Source organism: Carassius auratus, chromosome 15, assembly GCF_003368295.1.
Source record: "Carassius auratus strain Wakin chromosome 15, ASM336829v1, whole genome shotgun sequence".
NCBI classification, from domain to species: domain Eukaryota; kingdom Metazoa; phylum Chordata; class Actinopteri; order Cypriniformes; family Cyprinidae; genus Carassius; species Carassius auratus.
Window position 1 is genome coordinate 16,849,656 of NC_039257.1, and position 22,782 is coordinate 16,872,437.

General features: G+C 38.6%; 1 protein-coding gene across 8 annotated transcripts in view; it reads left to right on the forward strand.

Moving 5' to 3' along the window:
- dscaml1 (Down syndrome cell adhesion molecule like 1) overlaps window positions 1–22,782 on the forward strand; it is a 128,736-nt gene that overhangs the window by 67,693 nt on the left and 38,261 nt on the right. For all 8 annotated transcript variants that reach the window (XM_026282702.1, XM_026282703.1, XM_026282704.1 and 5 more), the window contains exons 4-7: window positions 15,850–15,996; window positions 17,597–17,875; window positions 19,497–19,772; window positions 21,555–21,851. In XM_026282702.1, coding sequence (XP_026138487.1) covers window positions 15,850–15,996; window positions 17,597–17,875; window positions 19,497–19,772; window positions 21,555–21,851 — 999 coding nt within the window. The remainder of the gene's footprint in view (window positions 1–15,849; window positions 15,997–17,596; window positions 17,876–19,496; window positions 19,773–21,554; window positions 21,852–22,782) is intronic.

A 22,782-nucleotide genomic window follows, 5' to 3' on the forward strand; every position in this document is an offset into this window, starting at 1 on the left:
ACTCAACTTCTGTTCTCAAACTTGAGTTCTCTCATGGCAATCCATAATTATTTTCCACTCTGGCAAATTGGATGCTGAATTGTCTGACTTTGTACAGGCTTATTTGTGATTGCGTACAAACTGCTAACAATTCACTGACAGTTCGCCTGCTTAACAGACACAACTAATGCAGGGTTTTTTTTTTTTTTTTAATTCCATTCTCAAAATTGTGGATTTGATGACATTTTTTTTCACAATCTCAGCAAAAAAAAAAAAAAAAAAAAAATTCAAACAAAAGGCAGAAAGACCAAGGAACTCAAGAAACCAAGCTTATTTTACGTTTTGGCGAATTAGTTACTAAATTTGTATGTAATTGTACAATCTTGTTTGTTTTCATACAATCTAATTACAATCCATTGATGGTTAGATTTAGGGATGATTCTCACCTGCTTAACAGACACAACTAACACCTTTTTTTTTACGCGACTTCTGTTTTCGAAATTGTTGAATAATCAAATTTATTTATTTTCATACGATCTGCTTCAGAGCAATTGGCAGTTAGGTTTAGGGATGGACCTTCACCTGCTTTACAGACACAACTAACACCAGTTTCTATGTGACTCAACTTTTGTTCCAAATTTTGAATATAATTAGTTTTGCACAATCGTCGCAATAAATAAACGGATAAATAATGACAGAAAGCAGAAAAAACAAGAAACTATCTTAACAGAATTCATAAGGAACACAACACTTATGGCAATTCTTAACTATTTTAGATTTTGGAGAATCGGTCAACAATTTGTATGACTTCGTACAATCTCATGTGTATGTTTTGGTACAATCTGCTTATGATCCACTGATGGTTAGGTTTAGGGGTTAGGTTTAGGAGTTAACCTTCATACTTCCTTTTCTTTTAGAAAGTAGTTTGCTTAAAGATGCAAGTCATACAAATTCACTACCTTTTTATATAGTTGCAGTTTTTTTTTTTTTTTTTACTATTATTTATTTTTTTCTTTTATTTAATTTTTTCTTTTAATAATTGGTGATTGCCATATAGATTTTATAGAAGTTTAGCTCTAACCCTAATCAAACACACCTGAGCAAGCTAATCAGTGTCTTGACACTCAATCAAGTGTCAGTGTCAGTGTCAGTAATCAGTGTCTTGATTTTCATTAGAAAATCACAGGTAGGTGAGGTTGATCAGGGTTGGAGCTAAACTCTGCAGCACATTGGACCTCCAGAGTAAGATTTGAGGAACTATGATATAGATTGTAGAAAGCATGTGTTTCCAAGTATTGTCTCCCATACTTGGAATTTGTGCTCTGCATTTAACCCATCCAAGTGCACACACACAGAAGTGAGTAGTGAACGAACAAGCAGTGGGCAGCCAGCTGGGAACCCATAGGAATTGGTTGGTTTTCTACATTAACTGGATATACAATGTACAGTAATCCAATCCAAATTCATAAAAATCATAAGTATAGACAAACATAATGTGCTTAAGCTAAAAACACAATTAAAATATTTAATGTATTCACAGTTGTTCATAATATTTAATGTATTTCAGAGTTGTTGTTTTGTTTTTGTTTTATAAAAAAAAAATTCAATGGGTTCACATACTTTTTCTTGCCAATGTTTTATTTAATTTTGTTTTTATTTTTGCTCATGAATTCAGGTCTGTTTTTTTTTTCCTTCTTAATCCAAAAACACATCTATGCACCACTGAGAACAATCCAGATGCATGTTTTCCAATAGCATTGTTCTACTCAAGTGAATACACTTCGCTGTTTTTTTGATGGTGATGTGTTTGCTGTGGTGCACATGAACTGATGTTTAAATGGATAGTCTATGCATTTTGAATGCTATGTTTGCAGCTTCTTGTAGAGCAAGTGGTTTTCGTATTTATAGTGTATGTAAAAGTGTGTGTGGAGGACACACATTAGCTGTGCCATAGCAGATGTCACCAGGCACATGGTGCACGGCTCATAAATTATAAAGTCATCCTTTCTCCCTCCCCCATCACATTTGCCTCATCTCATCTCTTTCCCCTATTTTCACTCTTCCATCTCCCCTCCTCAAATCTCTTCATCCCTCTGTTCGTGACCACCAGATTCATGTTAATTTGCATGCTGGTCTAGTATTCAGGTTTTCTAATAAATAACTGTTTTCTAATGCATGTAATTTATTCCTGTGATGTCAAAGATGAATTTTGTCTCCAGAGTCACATGATCCTTCAGAAATCAGATAGAAATATGCTGATTTGCTGATCAAGAAACAATTCCTAGTATTATCCGCTTACCTTTTTTTGTTCTTTTTTTATTTTTTTATAAACTGTGACATAATGGTTTTAAACAGTATTGTACAGTACATCCAATTGATAAATATTGCTGATAAATAGATCAAGATACATTCCATTTGATAAAATTAATCAACTGCACACAATGAAATAAATAACAAATTAATTTCTAAATAAAAAAGGAAAGCACTGAAAAAAAAAGATCTCTCACAGCCTTGTTTACCTACATAAGGCTAAATATAGCTGTAGAATGACTTACATTTATGTTTCTTTCTGCATGACTTCATTCTTCATCTTTCTCTGTGAACATACTCTTCTGTTGCTTTTTTCTTTCAGGGAAGCTGTAGCCAAATGGCAAACAAATATGATTGGACATTAACAATGATTTCACCAAAAATTACTCTTCTTGTGTCATACTAAAATTGCATGAATTTCTTTATTCTGTGGAATACAAAAGGAGACATTTTGGATAATATTGAGCACAGTTGGTTGCTATCTTCAAAGCAGTGCCTATAATGAATAGGGACTTTAAACTTCAAAGAGCATCGTTACAGTGATCTATACAATGTATGTGCTATATTCAAACTCATAAAGGTTTAACTGAGAAAAAGACTGAAAATGAAGTGGTTATTCATTGATAATTATTGTCTTCACTGGCTGCTATCTATCACTGAGTCTGTAAATTGAACTCAAGAACCACATTGAACCATTTCAGACTCATTTAAAAGATCTGACTTGATTCATGAATCAGATCTCACTATTTTAAATGTATAAAGCACAGTATATTTTTTTGGTTGTTAGGTTCAAAGTATGCACTGGTCTTCTTTAGCAAGAGCATCCCTCTGATTTAAAAGAATAAATAAATAAACATTTAAGATTGTTCCCATTGACGAGAGCTACTCTTCTGCACAGTAATAGTTATAAAGTAAAGTTATGATTTATAGCTCCCCACTTTAATTCTCTCATTTTTTTATTTATCTTTCTTGTTTTCTCTTCATCCCCTTCCCCCTGTGTTGTATGCTGTTTACTGATTATAGTGGCATTGGTTAAATTGGGGCAGAGCATGATGCACTGATCCAGAAGAGACAGTGATGCAGACAGGATTCTCTCTCTCTCTCTCTCTCTCTCTCTCTCTCTCTCTCTCTCTCTCACACACACACACACACACACACACACACACACCGTTGTGCTCTTTCTCTCTCTGTCATGTGTAGTCTCTCGGCCCCTGGGCCTTCGATTAGGGTACACCAAGTGCCACACTGCAACATCTGTCTGCACAGTGCCTCACACACTCCCTGCCTTTATCATTGTTTTATTATTTTCTGTTGTTCTTTTTTATCCACTTTTGATATAGGGGACTCCAAAAGTAGTATACTTGTGGTCAGTGTTCCCACACTCATGAAAAACCTGGAAATAGTAGGGAGTATTAAAGTTGCGACTTTCAGTCTGAAACGTTGTGGTAATGAATGCATTCATAGCCTTTTTTTTTTTTTCTTTTTTTTTTTGCAGTGAATATATAATTTAAAGTTGCTATAATTGTCTTTTTCTAGCATATTTTGCTTTAAAAATCAACTATATGTGGCTCTTGCATACAGTAAAACTTGTTTGCAAGCCATTGCAATGTCCTATATGCAACTACTGTAGCCTTTTAAAAATATAGATTGATTAAAAAATGCAGTAAAAACAAACATGCATGAAATTCATTGCATTTGATTCAAAATAGCAAAGCAAGGAGCATTTTAATTTTTCATCTACATAAACTAACTAGCTAGTCAAAATTTTGAAGAAATAAATCACATTCTGTTTCTCCAACATTGTGGAACATGTTTACTTTTAATATCAAGAACTAAAAATTTGGTTACTCTGCTATGAGAACTTTGTCTAATTAAGGTAAAATAACTCAGAATGTTTACCCACCAGTCCAGAAAAGGTATCTTATAGTCTGCAGATGCCTTTTTTTTTTCTTATGCAATTTAACACATTTTAAAATGCAGCTTGAGTGTCTGAATGCTTTTTGTGCCACTGTTTGTGGAAGAATGCACTTATAGCAAACATGCATTCGTAAGCCTGTTTAGAAGTTTGATTCAGTAAAAAAAAAAAAAGAAGCTAATCCTATCTTTTAAATCTTAAATGAAAAGAAAAAAAAGGCATAATCAATCATAAGAACAATTCAACTTATGGAAGAAGTAGTGCAGTTCTCTGTGAGTGATGTTTTGGCGCTGTTGCCTCAGTGTAGGAGTCAGCCAGGCCAAACTTTCCTTGGCGAGACTCTGTATTGATTTGTGTGGGAATGACCAGTGTGTGTGTGTGTGTGTGTGTGTTTATGTCTTGTATTCTGCACATTCAGTCTACAGATTTAAGTCAATCTCACTGACCATTTCTACATCAATCACTGTCTGTTACATGCATGCAATGTACAGATTCATCTTGTCTTTAGTTCAACAGGCCTGGTTAGTTTATTAATACTTCATTTGCTGCTAAGATTTTCAGTAGCAAACACAGATTTATCTTTTGCCTGGTTGGCTTTTTTTTTTCTCTCTAGACTGCAGATAATCTGCTCATGTTTTGTGGTGTTAGTTCTCTTTGGTGATGTGCATTAGATATGGATTCCTCATTCCTGCTTTTTAAGGCCTGTGTCCGTATCAATTATCAATGAGCCTTAATTATTAAACGACGAGACTCAAAAAAGGACTGCAAATGTGTTTTGATGTTGTCAGCCGCTTTTATGCGTGTGCGAAGACACAACAGCATGGAAGTAGAATAGCACATGGTATTTTTAACATCTCCATGGTTTCTCCAAGATAGCAATGAGATTAAATGGCAAGCTAAAGGAAAATGTAGAGAAAAAAAAGGTAAAGAAAAAAAAAGAACCCCACCAGAACTTCATCTAGTTTCAGCAGAGATCTCATCCAAATACAAACTTTGCTCAATCTCATTGCTATCAAACGACTAATCATAGTTAATCGCATCCAAATTAAAATGTTTTTGTGTACATTGTATATTTGTGTGTACTGTGTATATTTATTATGTGTATATAAATACACATGCATGTATATGTTTGATGTGTTTATATATTAAAGGTGCTATAGAATTTATTGATACAATATTTCTCTGATGTCCCCAGGGTGTGCATGTGAAGTCTTATCTCAAAATACCAAACAGATAATTGTTTATAGCTTGTTGAAATTGACAGTTTTAAGGTATGAGCCAAAACGCACAGTTTTTTGAGTTTGTTCCCTTTAAATGAAAATGAGCCTCCCTTTTCAGAAGAATTTTGAGCTTCAAGAGCTCATGATCAGGTGTTACAGTTTAACTGGTAGTGACTGTGTTACTGACCTCACATTAGCCTTACAGAGAGCCAAGAAGCTCTTTTGGAAAACAAAATATGCGGCATAATGCTTACTTTGTCTGGAGTCTAGATGTTTGCGCATGAAGCTTTGGTATCGATCCCTCTTTTAGCAGCAATCTTTACACAACTCAAGCACTGAACTGACACTCATTTGTGAGGCAGTCCAGCCTAAAATGTTATCACAAACATATAGGACTTTTCAAAAAAGGGCATTTCCTTCTAAAAAGAAATGTAACCACCGTTTCCTCAGTGGTCAATAGAGACTCTCATGTTCATTGGTGCATTCAAATACACAACACTTTTAATGGCTCTTTGGCACTGACATTGCATCTCCAGCAGCTTCGGCAAGAAAACAGTAATGGCAGACTGCTGCTTCTCACTCAGGGCTGTGTATATGTTAATAGGGCAGATAGCATCACAAATGACCGACTTTTCCCCAATATTGAGGTGCATATGTATATGTGTGTGTGTGTGCGCATGCGCGCGTGCTTTTATATACCTTGAATCAGTTCCGATTTTTCAATTCTCATTTTCTCTCTCTTCATGCCAGTTCTGGTTCAAGCCTCTCCCACACTCAGCAACCTAATTAGAATGGCCATAAATATTCAAGAGGTGCAATGTGACAGAAAAGAGCAAGAAGGAAGGGGAAAGAGAACAAGAGAGGCCTTAACAGGAAGAACACAAGTGGAAGAAGTAGATTCAAAAAGACAAAGAATGAAAATGAAAAAAAAGTGTAATATGCTGAATATGAATGTTATTGGCCACAGGTCGTTTCTAGATAGAACGATAAATAGATGTATTTTTTTTTTTTTTTGATTAGACATAAGTAGTAGCTGAGGTTGAACATGGGCATCACAATTTCCCACTGTAACAAACGGAGAGGGATAGAAGGAGGAGGGAAAAGAGCGGCAGCTGGCATTTGATGGTGAAGCATTCCTTTTTAATGAGCATATTAGTCCTCCACAAACCCACTCTCCTCCAACTATTGCACAGAGAGAGAGAAAGAGAGAGAAACATAGAAGGAAGGGAATGTAGGAAGGGTGTGGTGGAAAATAAGTGAAGTGAAAGGCCAAGGGGTGGAAGAGTGTGGGAAATAAGGAGGGTTCAGAAGAAGGGGAAAGTAAAATAAGACCCACATTTAGTCAGTAAATAATAATAATAATTAAAAACACTAAATTTGAAACTAAAATGGAAAGTTTGCCTAAAAATGAAAATTGCCTTATTTTTATGTAATAATAATAATAATAGTAAATAACTTGTTCCACAGAAGAAGAAAACTCATACTGGTTTGGAACGACATAAGGATGAGTAAATGAATTAATCAAATAAATAAAATAATGTTTGGGTTTACTTTCCGTTTAAGAAGACTCCTGAGTAGTGAGGTGTTCCTCTTGGAACCCTACGAGGTTGCAACCTCCAACCTCATCGAGGGGTGGAGACCGGTAATAGCTACATGAGCTGACCTTCAGATGTGATAAACAATCTTCCCACCTCACATCAGCATCTCAGACATAACGTTTGCGTTGTCATTGAGAGCCTGCGAGGTGTCAGGCGTCTTTTATCAAAATATGCTTCTATTATTACAAGACACTTCAGGCTGCCTGTTCTCTCTCTGCTTTGAATGTGAATAGAGCTGAAATGAAGGAGAGGTATCATTCATAAGCGTAGATAGTGAAAGGGGGGCCAATGAAGGAATGAGTGGCTATTGTCGGAGGGTGTAGATGTCCTATTGTCAGCCGCTGAGTATTTCTTTTGCGACGAAGATAAAGGAGAAGAAAAGAAATGATGGTGGCGGGGAGAGGTGGAGCAGAAGAGAGTGAGGGAGAGGGTTTTATTGATTCTGCCGGAGCTCTGTTCATTCCCATTCATGCCCCAGTCAGATAGTTCAGTTAACACAGCATTCAATGAGGCCTTAAGATTTAGTAGGACGGGTGTTTTATTACAGTTCAATCTTAATTACTTCCTCGACACACACACGCCATACTATGGCCAAATGTTAATTAATTTTGTGTTGTGGCTACACTGCAGTGAGTTTGCAGGTGTGTGTTTTGTGTGTGTGTCTGTGTGTTAGCGAGAGAGAGACAGAGAGACAGATAATTGAGTGAAAAGTGTGAGAAGCAGGTAGGTAGGTAGGTAGGTAGATAGATAGATAGATAGATAGATAGATAGATAGATAGATAGATAGATAGATAGATAGATAGATAGATAGATAGATAGATAGATAGATAGATAGATAGAAAAACAGACAGACATATATATAGACACATGGATCCCGCCTCTATTTCACTCCTTCCTCTTTCTGAATGGCTAAGCAGGTTGTTGTTTTTGTCCTCTGCAGTAGATGAGTGTTTGTGTCACTGTTGCTGGGCTGAGTTTTGTGGCCATGTACCATATGTCACATTACTATTTAATTTGCGTGTGCGTATCCACTGCGACCCTTTGGGCATCTTCACTGCCTGGTGTAACATGATGTGGCATAGTGAGGTTAGGATGTGTGCAGTGTTGTGTTTTAGTTGCGATATGCCTCTGTTCCATTGTTTCTATGTAAAAGAGACTGTGTTGTGGACAGCGCCATGGTCTGCAGCTGTCCAAGGTGCTGAACTGGAGCAGCCCTATGGAAAATTGTCGCTGTCTGTGGTTCTGAAATGTTCTGATACTATACAAATACCCTCTACTCTTCTGGTTGATCTCTATATCCTTAACCTGACCATCTCCTGTTTCCAGCCAAAGTAGCTTTACGGCTCATGAATCAGGCTGGAGACAGATTTGTAGGTTATATCACTGTATGTGAGTCACCAAAAGGCAATGAGATTGTCCCCATCTCTACACAATTATATATATATATATATATATATATATATATATAAATTTTTTTTTTTTTTTTTTTTTTTTTTTTTTTTTTTTTTTTGTGGTGGTGTATGTGTGTATTCATGAATAATTATGTTTGTTTGAACAGCATTGGTATCAAAAGCAAATTAAGTTTATCGGGGGGACTCTGCTCTGACCTTGGCGATGCAATAATGGCAGAATTTTGATCATACATACACACATACAGACTCTCACACACATGTTGTGGCGAGGGGAACACATGTTTATAGTTGAACTCTCCACACTCAGCAATGTTTTATGCCTGCCCCCTGTGTCCTGTCATTAGGGCAAACCAGGACGGAGTATAGCGCTCGGATGAATACTAACATGCATGTGTGGATTATATGGGGGACAGCTGGCTCTTTATATGACCTCTATGATTCACAGAAAGCAAATCCAAAATTCTGTCTTAGTTTTATGTAATCTAGTAAGGCTTTGTTGTGTTTGACGTTAAAACTATCAGGGCAAGAGTTTTTTTTTTTTTTTTTTTTTTTTTTTTTTTTTATGTTACCACTACAATAAAATAGAATAAAGATGAAGATGGACTAATAGGGCATATTCCACTTTGGTCACTATCCAAGCCAGCAACCCTAATACTATAACAGACATCTTTATTACCCTTTTGTGGCCTTACATGTCTGATTTTCAAAGAATGAATCTTAAGTTGCCCCTGGGCCCTCGCATAGACACACCCAAGACAGGGAATGTGGGACAACTTCAGATGCCTAGAGTGTTAAATAGAAGAAAAGAGTTTTTGAAAGAGAGGCTTTGTTCACACTGTAAGTGTTTGGGATTGCCAATAGCATTTACTTAATGTGAGACTCAAAATGTCCTGTTCACACAGCAGCTTTGAATATCGACTCTAACACCATCTATGAACATGCAAGTCAAGCTTGTATTATGTGTATGTCAATCACTTATACGCCATAGCATTAACTTAAGTAATATAAAATCAGATGGCATCCATAAAACTGGAAAGACTTATTAGATGACACAAGAAGAGTGCAATTGAGACAAGAGGCTATCCATGAAAACAGCAGCTTTTATACCTGAATTGGTGTGAAGTATTTGAGTCAGGTGTAGACCTCAAAACTGATGGGTGTAGCTTTGGTAGAACACAGTGACTGGATCTAAAACAAAAGGTCACAGCCCTACAGAGTTTATCTTTAACCCTAATTAAACACACCTGGCCCATCTACTTAAGTCCTTAAGGGTTTATTGAAAACTAGTGTTGTGGCCCTCCAGGAACTGAGCTAAAATCTTTAGATGACAAAGCTCCTATCCCCAAAAATAAACATAAAAACATGCAACACATTCGAGATGTGCGTGTCCACCAAGTGGCTCTCTCACACTAAAGGACATGACAGACTATTAGCTGTCCACTGTGGTCACACTAACACAGCAAGGGCTCAAAAATAAGGTTGTGAGTCTTGAAAATGTATGGGTAAATAACCAATCTGCATTTGAATCCAAGAGCCTGACCTCCAACAAAAAATGACCATATAGGTCATTTGTACAAGAACCTTATTATGACCTATATTTATATTTTAAAAATAATGACAGTATCGTGTTGCATCTGTCGTCATGCCGTTTAAATGCAATGTACAGTATGTACTTTTTACACCGATCTCACAGTAATTCATACATATTTTACTAGGTGGCTTATTTGATAGAATGACCACCCCTAACCTAACCCCACCCCTAAACCTACCCCTCACAGAAATCATGCAAAATTATAATTTATAGAGCGAATATACATTTTATGAGCATTTGCATTCTCTTGGATCAAACCCATGATTGCATAATTACATACTGTCATATAACGCAATACTCTACCAACTGAGCTACACAAAACCGAATTATAGTGCTAATAAAAGAGTACAAAACATTAATATGAAAATGTCCTGTTCCTGATAGGGGCGCAATTGTAGTATACGCTCTGATGGGTCGTATTTCATGGATTTGGACAAACCGCCTATATGGGCGTATTGGTTGGAGGACAATTTTGGAATGCAACTCAAAAATGGGAGTAACAACTGTGTTCTGTTACTGTGTGCACATAGCTGCAAAGAGGTCACCCACTCATATGTGATTGGGGTTCTCAAGAACAGTTAGCTGGAAGGTTGGAGTACGGAGATAAGGAGAACAGCAGGAGCTAAAGAACAGCACAAAATGAGAACACAGCCTGAAGTTGGACAAGAGTGGGTGGGAAGAAAAGAGTGACAGCAGGGAAATAGAGAGAAGAGGTAGATGCAGGGAAAGGCACAAGAAATGTGTTAAAGAATTCGGCTTCCTTTCCCAAATGTACCTGCAAACTCTCTGCATCAGTAAAGTACAAGAGAGAACACTATATGTGAATGTAGTCCAAGCTAAAGGGCATCGTAAGGCATGACATACAGGGGAGCATCTGCAACCTCTACAGTCAAGACTTAATTCAAAGTGTAGCACAACTCCAGTGCCTTATTGCATAACTGGAATGATTAAACTGGAACAATTACATGCAGAAAATTATATTGGAAAATTAATTGAGTGGCGTTCTTCAACAATAAGATACAGTAGTTCCTGAAATGCAGGCTAAACTTAATAGTTCGCCACTAAAACCTTGTCTACACTACGTACAACCTTGTTCTGCTGCAAGTTTGATTTTCTATACTTATTGTCAAACAAAAATTTCAAATCCAATTGTACTGTTGTTGGAAGTAGCACATGAGTATGTCAAAAATAGATAGTTTAGACATGGTGTAAGAGTGCTTTGCAGTCACACTTTACATGGAAGGTGTTAAGCAAGTGTTTCACTTCAAAGATGTTTGACCAGTTGAGGTCTAGAACTGTCAGACATATATCCAGTTCATTTTATAACTGATCTAGACATCTTTCTTAAAAAATGCACCTCATACATCCAGCATAAGGGCCCATTTGTTGTGATTTGTTATAAGACAAGGCCAGGTGAGTGGGAACTCTAGAGTCATCTCTGGATACGGCACATTGCGTCAAGGAAGATTCATTTGAGGTTTTCTTACAAAACCAGCAGTGAAGCATGTGTTTGAGCGTGACTGAAAAAGAAAAAAAAAAATAGTCGACAAAAGAGTCTTTTTTTGCTCCATCTCTCGTTCTCTGTCCCATCGCCGACTGTCTTCCTTCACTTGGTGACATTATTTTTATCTTTGATCCCTCTTGCTCTCTTGATTTTTGTCAGCTCTCCTTCGTTAATGGTATTCTGCATTGACATGACGTTGAGTCCAACCCGCAGCCAATCAGAGCACCGGCTGGCCTGTCTCTCCGTGTGCCAGGCTCTCCGCGTGTGCCCTGGTAGCCCGTTTGTGGCTTAACGAACAAACGAGCATTAGCATCCCTTCCATATACACCCCTCCTCGCCAGCCTTCCCATCATCCCTCCCTTTTCTCTCGCTCCGTTTTTTGCACATGCCACCGCAGCGCCCCCTAACCCACGTCACGTGAACGCAGGGGCCCTAGCAACAGCGAGCGAGAAAGGGAAAAGTGGAGCGAGAGAGGGAAAGAGGGAAAGAGGGAGGGGGAAGAGACGCAGAGCATTAATAAGTAATGGGCCGAACAGTTTGAAACCCGGTCCTCGTTAGCATTGCAGCTGCGCCATCATTTGCATGGGAGCTCCTAGAGCAAATTCAACAACAGCTTCAGCCCACACCCCTCTCTTTTTGTTTCTCTCTCTCTCTCCATCTTCATGTGTCTATCGTTCTGTCATCACGCATTCTCCTTCCAACTGTCTCTTTCTCTCTTTTTTTTTTTTTTTATTTGGGATATTTCGGTATTTCTCTTCTCTCATCTCGTGAGCGTCTCCTTCTGTTGTCGTTCTGTCATTCTCCGCCCCTTCCTCTCCTGGCATCCGCACGTTACGGTTTTCTTTTTGTTGTTGTTCTATTTTCCACACTGTTGTGTGTTTCACATTACTATTCATATCCTCTTTTATTCTGTTTCTTTTTTACCTTGAAAATGATGGCAGGAAAATGGCGGCTTTACTTCCGGGAGGGTATTATTTTTAGACCAGATTTTACACTCATACAGTCCTGTGCTGAGAGAGAGAGAGAGAGATAGAGAGAGAGAGAGAATCCGCCTGCCCTCCTGACATCCTGTAACAAAACACACATTCTTGAACATGTATACAAACCTCTTTTCCCTTTATGTGTGTGTGAGTGTTTTCTCTGGCCTTTGGGAGTCTGTGTAGAGTGAGATGTAACTGGAAGGTTGCCATGCTCCACACATAAATCCAATTCCATATTTTTTTTTTTCTTCCATCGGTCTGACATGATGCCCCAGGCTGCCCACACACACTCCAGCACTACCACCGAACCCTGTATGTGTGTGGAAGATACACTCAAGCCCTTGTTTCCGACTGACCTTACATGCCCCTTCTAATCCATTCACACACATACATGATGTTTTATTAACAATAAAAACGATATTTTATTTATACTTATAGATAGTCAGATAGTCTAATTAACACATGAAGGGTGCACTCAAGTTAATCAACACCAAGTGGTAAAAATACAGCAGACTTACCTTGATCCATCGGGGTACTCTGGATTCAGGCCATTGCCGAGCTCGAAGCCCTTCCCTGGAAAGCACGCCAAATACACATTACTATACTTCAGCTAATAATATGTAACTCGTGAAACACACCTCAAGGCGAAGGAAGACTAGACAAGAATTGATCTGCACTCCCAAACAGAACTGATAGCAGGGTGAAGTGGGACTAATATGTGCATAGCGCTGTCTGCCTCTCTTTTAATCCATCAATCTCCATTTTTAAACCTGTACACCCAGTGGGTCACTTCTTCTGTGAAGTCAGATGTAGTCAAGTAATGAAGTTGTATGTACAGTCACACACATAAAGGCATTTGCTCTGTTCTGACAAGCAAAAGGCAATGCCGAAATAAAAGACATTTAAGATGTTGGAACCATTGCTAAGCTGTGGCTTTGGTGCTCATATGGACAGTGTTGGTTTGAATATGACGTGCAGCATTTCCCCATGCCATTCCTCTTCCTCATCTTAGTTTATAAGGTCAAAATAAAAAATACAAGCAACAGACAAAATCATATGCATTAGCCACTAATTTGTAAAAATGTAAAATGTATACCAATTATTTGACTGCTCTTCACACAAAGCTATAGTTTCGCTTTGATTTACTTATTTAGATTAGAGCAAAGAACATTGTGAACATTATGCAAAATGTCCTCCTTTTGTGTTCCTCAGAAGAAATTGATTTGGAAAAACATGAGGAAATTATGAATATTTTTATCAGTTTAATATTTCATTTGTGCAATAATTTTACAGCTAAGAAAAAAAAGGCTGTAAAAAAGAAAAAGAGTGAGAGGCTGCTCATGTGACTGCTGATATTTAATTGGCCAGTCTTCACAATGAGGAAGATCCAAGTGACTGCGATTAAACCAAAACTACTCACTGACTACCTCTCTTTTGCTCACTCTCTCTCCCTCCCTGGTCTCTCTCTCCGGGTGAAATGTTGTGACAGCGTTGCGCTGATGTTGTAGGGGGTTAAAGTCACCAAGTGCATATTATCCTGTAAGGCTTAATATGCAGGTTGAAGCGTGAGGGCCGACTCTTAAATTACAGTTTGCCGAGCCTAGCACTCAGCATGACAACAATACCCACACAGACACTTTTATGTCTATACACACACACACACACACGTGTGCACTTGTTTAGCTGTCGTACGAGTATTCATTCAGCAATATATTTTTTGTAATGCAAAAATTCATGCATCCATGCACACACAGCCAATGCTGTGTGCACATACTTAATTTCATTGTCTTATCACATGGCCATGACACTCACACAGATGCACACTGAATTTAGCTTTGTTTCCAGCCATTGTCTTTGTTTGTCTGTAGCTACTATCTGTGCGTGTGTGTGTGTGTGTGTGTGTGTGTGTGTGAGTGAGCTGCTTGTTATAGTGATGGAGTGTGTGTGTGGGCTGCCGAGTCAAGCCTGTCCTCTCCGCTTTCATAAATCTGCGTTGGATGAAGCTCTCGAGCCATAAAATGCATCGATCGCCATCCTTCACACACACACACACACACACACACACTTTCTTCCCACAGGGTAATCTTGCTTTCTATAGCAATGTTGTGTCTTGTTGAGTGAGTTTTGAATACACAAGTGTGTCCTAATATAGAGGGATAAATAAGACACATGGCAGTCAACTAATGATACCTCACCATAAATATATAGACACCTTCACGTTTTTATTGAGTCACAGTGTGGAAATGAATCCAGATGTTGGCCTATAGCTAAAGGTTTGTTCTTAAAGTGTGTTTATATATGTGTTTGTGTCAGACAGAGTGTGTTTTGTGACTTTTTATATTTCTAGTTCAGTTAGTTTACTCATAACTGTGCGGTTGGCCCAATCCACAATCCCTGCCTTTCTGGAGAAACTAGGACACACACACACACACACACACACACACACACAGGAATTGACTGACTGTTCTCACACACTGACATACTTTACTGTTGTTATTGTGTCCAGGATGTGCAGTTTAGCAGAACACCCACACACACACACTCTACATACACCTAAGTCATCCCAAAGGAAAATTGCATCGTACTTCTCGTTTTTTTTTTTTTGTATCAACCTCTTCTCATATGTTTCTTATGATGTTTCTCAGGATATAAACCTAAGAAGAAAATTTTGCCCCCAAGGAGAAACAATTCAGAACTTCATCGCATTTGTTTTAATCCAAATAGTTTGTATATGAATTCTAAAACAAACACACATACACACAATCAGTACATAGAACATCTCATTTGTGAATTTTCAGTCTTTTGTGTAAGAAAACATTCACAGCTTAAATGTAACAAATTTAATAAAGACTGAAAGTGAAAGAGAAGCATTCACACACTTCTGGTTTCTGGGTGAGTGCAGCATTGTAAAATACAGCCTTCGTGAATGTACAGATATATCAGAGTCAGGCCTCGCTGATGTGAAGTGACCATGACAGTAATATACTGTTACAATAACATGCACATCAAATATTAAAACTCTCTCTCTCTTACTTACTTTGTAATGGATTATCTGCTGTGTCCTTCAAAATTGTGTGTTGGTTTTTGAATGTGGTGATTATAAACATCTTTCTGGAAGATTTGTAACTCCATTTGTTTTGTTTTGTTTTTTTGCTTTTTGTTTTTTACCAGTTATAACTTTGGGATTTTTGTAAAAGTTTAATGATGGATTCTGAATAGAATAACTGAACTGTGGTTGAAGAGTTGCATATGAAGTTGGTACTAAATGGATTTTTGAAAATTGTCTTTTTGTCTGCAAATGAAATCAATGTACATATCCTCTGTTCTCCTCTCTCTTCAGGTAACAGGTTTTTCCTGACATCATATGGGGCCCTCTACATATCTGACGTTCAGAAAGAGGATGCCCTCTCTACCTACCGCTGCATCACCAAGCACAAGTACAGCGGAGAAACCAGACAGAGCAATGGGGCTCGTCTCTCTGTGCTGGGTGAGTATGTTGGTATATAAGTTTGCTGGGTAGTTTATACATCTTTTTCATATTTGTCAATCATAATGAACTAATCAGTCCCTCCAGGATTTTCTGATTTTGTGATCGCTGAATTTATTACTTTATTACTATGAATTTATAAACTCTGCAATTTTCACAAAAGTTCACAAATTTTCGTAACTGACGCAAATTTTCCACAGAATCTGGGCTTAGACTCATCCTGTGACGTCATCGCAATGCACATTCAGAATTCGGTTAAAGCTACAGATACCAGAACAAACGCCACTGATGTGGAAATCAGGAAAAACATTGCTCAATAAACACAAATCTTCACCACCGTTCACTAGATTTAACATAGCAAAACTACAGGAACAACAGAAATGGTCTAATGTTTTTGAGTGTTTTTAAATGCTTCACACAACTTTCCCCAGCACTTTAAAGCTTTAAGTATTACCGAATTTGAAAGTTATTTTCATATTTATTTATACTTCATAGATTTCCCCCATGTACAAAACTAAAAGATTCATAACGACTAACCATATTACATTTGTATTTGTTACCATCTTGGATAAAGAACATTTCTTTGAGAAATAGCATTGTAATCCTAATTTATGAAATTCATTTCTAAATAAAACATTAACTACTTATGATGTTAGTAAATGGTTCTTAAATAACAAATTACCTTACTGTTTCCATGATAACGCATCAGGCTTGTCACGTGACAAACCGTGGCTAAAATAACACTGAATGACAGATGGATCGCTTTTATTATTATTTTATTTTTTATTCTTTATTTTTTCTTTTTCTTTAGAACATTCACAAATTTGCATTCCAGGTAATGAACAGTCTGATATTCCGATTCACAAATATGTGTAAATGCGTGTGTTTAGTCGTTTAAAAACCTTTCTAAATGATCTTGATCTGTAATGTGAGATGGGTGCTGCCATTTTTGTTTTAAAATGACATGACATTCAGCCATCCAAAACTCACACACACAGAGGAGTGAACACAAACACCCAGAGCTGTGGGCAGCCATTTATGCTGCGGCACCCGGGGAGCAGTTGGGGCTTCGATGCCTTGCTCAAGGGCACCTAAGTCATGGTATTGAGGGTGGAGAGAGCACTGTACATGTACTCCTCCAATCCACAATTCCTGCCAGCCTGAGACTTGAACTCACAAACCTTCGATTGCGAGTCAGAATCTCTAACCATTAGGCCACAACTTCCCCAAATACAGACCTTGCGCTGCAGGTCAGAGAGTCCTGTCAGTCAGATTTACAGCACGTGAACTCATCAATTTCTCCTGAAACACAAGTTGTGATAATATGATGAGCAGTGCACGTCTGGCTCAGCGCCAGCCAACGCGTGGAAACGCAGTTTGAATTTGGCAGTTATGCAATGTCACCGAACATTCTAAATCCCATATGTGGGACCATATCGTTCGAAGGATAAAGGCTTATGTATGTAAAGGACTATATATATATATATATATATATATATATATATATATATATATATATATATATATATATATATATATATATATATATAAATTGGCAAGAATTGCTTGGTCTTTTTTAAAGAACTTTTTCTGTCCTTAGACCCCACTGAAACCCAGCCTTCTGTGATGGACAGTTTCCAGTCAGGAGAAGTACAAGTGGGGCGAAGCATAGAGTTGCCCTGCATCGCCTCCGGTTACCCCAACCCCACAATCCGCTGGTTGAAAGATGGGAGGCCACTTCCTGCTGATTCCCGCTGGACACGGCGACTAACTGGCCTCACAATCAGTGATCTCCGTCTGGAAGACTCTGGAAACTACATCTGTGAAGTCACCAACAGCTTTGGTTCCAAAGAGGTCACAGGACACCTTAATGTCATCGGTGAGGAGAAAATGTATAAAGGGCAAAGGGGAAAAAGGGGAGGTACAAGAAGAGGGACTAGTCATATGATAGGATGAAATGATGAAAGATGTCACCAATAAACTGCTGGTGAGGGAAAAAGACAAGCTTTTCAAAAGTTCCAAGTTATCTTCACCTCGACATAGATTGAAGCACGATATGGTCTTTGTATCTAGGTCCCAACATTCATTTGAACTTGGATTTTAAGGTAAGGCATATAGGGCTGTGAGTGGACCTTAAACAAACACTCTTATGAGCCTAATAATGGAGTAAGAATTTTGTTTGCTACTTGGAATCTTCTTTCAGAAACAACTAAATATCTAGGAACATGTCCTACTTGGCAGAATCTTATCAACCATTTCATTCCATGAAGTAGGACATATTCCTGGATCAACATCATTGTGCAGGAACAACATTCCTATTGAAAAGTACTTGGTTGGAGTGTCATCATCTTTCTTTTCAACCTACAGTAAAAGTAGGATTATAATGATGTTTGCTTGACTTTTATGTACTTGCAGAACTAACAAAAGGTCCAGCAACATGTCCAACTCCAAAGTCACCTAGTCTATTCCCCAAAGCAGAAATCAAAATCTTATGGCAGGTGTCCTTATCCTTGTTCCAAGAGATCAACCCTCCTGTACATTTAGTTCTAACCTAGCTTCCAATGAACATACATGCAATCTTCAACTAAACCCAAGGGAAATGATTAGCTGGCCAAGGCTTATTGGGAGTTAAAACTAAGCTCTGCAGGATGGTTGTTCTTCCTGAACAGGGATGAGGACATTTGCCTCAGGGTTTTGGCTTGTCCTATGGGAGTACTTACCTTTCATATTTCTGTAGAAGGTTTGACCCAATAATTAAAACCTTGAAACCAGTGGATCTGGGTTACTTATAAGGGTTTATGGAGTGAATTGTTGGTCTGTCTCTTACAAAGACCTGGAATATCCATACTTTTTCATCCAAAGGAGAGGGTCCAGGTAATGTTGGTCCATCATCTATTGCCCCCGATCCCATGTGCAACTGTGTCATAGGGAGAGAGAGATATCAGAAGGAGTATACCAGGTATTGAGTAAGAGAGAAGCACATGTGGGTTTAAGAGATGTTGGCACACTGGTCGGCCTCTGCCACCTTCTTGTTGACTTACAGAGAAAGTAATATGAGAGGACAGGAAGACCGTTCTGGCCTCTCCAGTCTGACCCCTGTTACACCAGAAATTTGTGTGTTTTCCAGCAGGCTTGGGGATGGATCTTAGACCAGTGGGATGGTATTGGCTGGAGTCTTAATATGAAAGTAGAGGGGAATAGAGGAAGGGGAGGTGGGGTGGACATTTGGACGTTTAGCCACTGGGCACATCACACCGATGTGCTCACACAGATTCTGACAGAACAGGAGGGGAGGAGGGCACACACACACACACACAGATACATGCCCAGACACTCACACCATCACACACAGAGGCCTCCAGCACATAACACCAGCTGCCTTATTGCTCACTGACATTTTCTCTGTCTCTCTGTCCGTCTATCTATCCATCTATCTAGACACCATAATTTTGAAACTTTACACTCATATTCAAATAATATTTTTCACTCTTTCTCCACAGAGCCTCTGAGAGTCACATTGTCCCCTAAGAACCTGAAAACAGGCATCAGCAGCACAGTGATTCTGTCCTGTGCCGTTCAGGGCTCGCCCCACTTCACCGTCTCCTGGTTTCGCAACACAGAACCCATTGTGCCTGACCAGCACTTCTCCATCCAGGGATCCCACAACGAGACTCTCTTCATCACAGCAGCCCAAAAAAGACACTCAGGGGCATATCAGTGCTTTGCCACCCGCAAGGGTCAGACCGCACAGGACTTCTCCATTATACTGCTTGAGGGTGAGTGGAAAAAGTGGGTAATGGGATAGTGCTGAAGGTTGTGGTTCTGATTCTAACTCTGCAGTGTACATTTACTTTTGGACATCAATGTTCCAAATTTAGATTACTATGACTTTAAAGCATGTTACACAGGGTCCTAAACAACCACTACACATTTTTTTTTTTCAATAACAGGTAATTTTGCTGTCCTTAAAGGGTTAGTTCACCTAAAACTGAAAATTAGTTCATGTTTTACTCATCCTCAAGACATCCTAGCTGCACACGACTTTCTTCTTTCAGAAAAATCCAATCGCATTTACATAAAAAATTGCCCTTGCTCTTCCAAGCTTTATAATGACATGAGTGGGCGTTTTTGTTCAGCAGTCTAAAAGCAGTCAAATAAAGCACATCCGTTCATAGTAAAACATGCCTCACATGTCTCCAAGGGGTGAACAAAGGCATCATGTAGCAAATCTATTTATGTAAGAAAAATATAAGCACCTTTCTTTCACTTCGGCTAACTGTTGTAGGTGGAAGCCGTTACGGTGGATGAATTAGGATGTAGGATGTAGGCATAGCGCACATGTCAGTGATTAGTGGTGAGCTTGCTTGACAAAACAAAACACTGGTCACCAATAAGAAGTACAAAATGAGGATTTGTAAAGACATTCTTTTGGAGGATTTCGATATAAGCCAAGAGGAGAGTGGTTTCCCTTTGGCAAAGTAAGTAAACTTTTCTTCCTTTGCTCCTGTAAACAAACATTGGTTTTCACGAGACTCACACACTCATATGCTACACCTATGTCCAGCGGCATCTGCCGGAAAGGCAGTCTTTTGTGAATGTGCATACGATAGTTAGCTGAAGTTACACAAGATTGTTTATATTGTTTTAAATATGAATATTTAGTTTTTACAAAAACGCTTACATTTGCTACAGGTCTTTATTCACTGCCCAGATCCATGTGAGGCATGTTTTAATATGGATTAATATATTTTATTCAATTATTTGACTTTTAGACTGTTGAACAAAAACACTCGCCCATGCAAATTTAAAGCTTGGAAGAGCAAGGACTATAGAAGTCCGACTGGATTATTCTCAAAGGAAAAAATAATATACTCCTAGGATGTCTTAAGGGTGAGTAAAACATGGGCTAATTTTAATTTTGGGGTGAGCTAACCATTTAGTACCGTTTTGTACATAAACAGTATATGAAATTAAATGAGTATTGGGTAATGGGTATTCATACTGACCATGATTTACAGCATAGAAGAGATATTCAAAATTATTAAAAAAATAAATGAATATAAAAAAATGAGATAACAGGATAAAATAGTTGTGCTAAATTAATTTTTGACAATTTTAGAAAGGATAATCAAACAGTAATAATTTGATAAATATTATGTGTTTTATTTATTTATTTAGCTGAAATTATTCACAGACCCTCAAACACACTCTTTGGTCCCCAAATTGTATACTGCAGGAATGAGTAAACTTGCAATTTGCGATTTTAACATTTACATTTAGTGCATGCAATTTAATAAACTTTAGACTAAATATTCAAGAATTCAGTTTTTTATTGATTAAATTTAAACACACTCAACATGACTTGCTTTTTACACATCACAGCTGGTTAGGACACAGAGTAATTCAGAGGCAAGACAACATTAGTGACATAAAATTGACCACTTTTGAACTCTTCTTATAAAATGTAGCTCTTCTTATGAAAGAAACATTTCAGCAGTGCACAATTCAAAGATTCTTATATGTTCTATCTGTATTCTGCTCTCTTTTTTTTCTGTTAGACGGCACCCCACGGATTGTCTCGTCTTTCAGTGAGCGCGTAGTAGCCCCTGGCGAGCCCTTCTCTCTCATGTGCGCGGCCAAAGGTGCTCCACCCCCCACCATTACCTGGACGTTGGACGACGAGCCGGTAGCGCGGGACTCGGCGCACCGGGCCAGCCAGTACACGCTCTCCGACGGCTCCACTGTCTCGCACGTCAACGTCACCAACCCCCAGATCCGAGACGGGGGCGTGTACCGCTGCGCCGCACGCAACTCGGCCGGTAGCGCCGAGTACCAAGCGCGCATAAACGTAAGAGGTGCCTGTCTACTTTTCAATCTCAGACATTTAGGGTTATCACCCGCCACCTTCCCGACCCCTTGACCCCTGAATTCCTCCACCTCATCTCAAGTCCATAAATCATCACTTCCTATCAAGTCAAGTGTCATTGTGTATGTATGTGGGTGGGGTTGGTGATTGGGTGTATGTGTGTGGGTGGAGCGTCTTATGTTGTTTGTTCATCACAGTGCTGTCACCTGTGCGTTTTCTCATTCTTTCCACTGTCAGATCACCCGTTTGTGTTCTCTGTATCTTTCCACTTCTCCTGTTTGTCTCTCCATCTGCGGAGTCTTTGTTCCTCTCTTTCACACATACACGGTGTCTCTGTCTCGATGTCGCCGGCTGGCTGGCACACGTGTGGTGTCCTGGCTGTTCTGGGACAGAGTGGAGATCTGGCAGAAGGGAGACGCCATCACGCCAAAACAGAAAAGAGACACGTCAGCTAAGAATCCAGACTGAGAGGACAGAAGACAAGTAGAAACGGTGTATAAGGGTAGAAATGTGAGGAAAAATAGCTAAAAACTCAAAGAAAAAACTAAAAGAAGAGAGGAGGATTGTAATGTGAAGAAAAACTCAAAAGTAATACGAAATATGACTGATCACAGCTCAATTTTATGTGTAGTTTAGAAGTGTTTTTATTATTATTAGAAGATAGACGATTGGAAGACACCACAATAAAAGGCCAGTGGGAAAAACAGCATTTAAAGTAGAGTTTTCTTATGATAATTTGTGATTTCTTCTATTTCCTCTCTTATTCTGTATGTACTATTGAAAATGTATGTACTCCAGGTACTTCATTTTAACCATCAGTCATTGTTAGGATTTTGATATGTGGCTGATTTACTCAAAAATGAAATGAAAACTTGTAGTCAGTTATGGTTGGATTGTGTTTAAATGGACTAAATGATGCT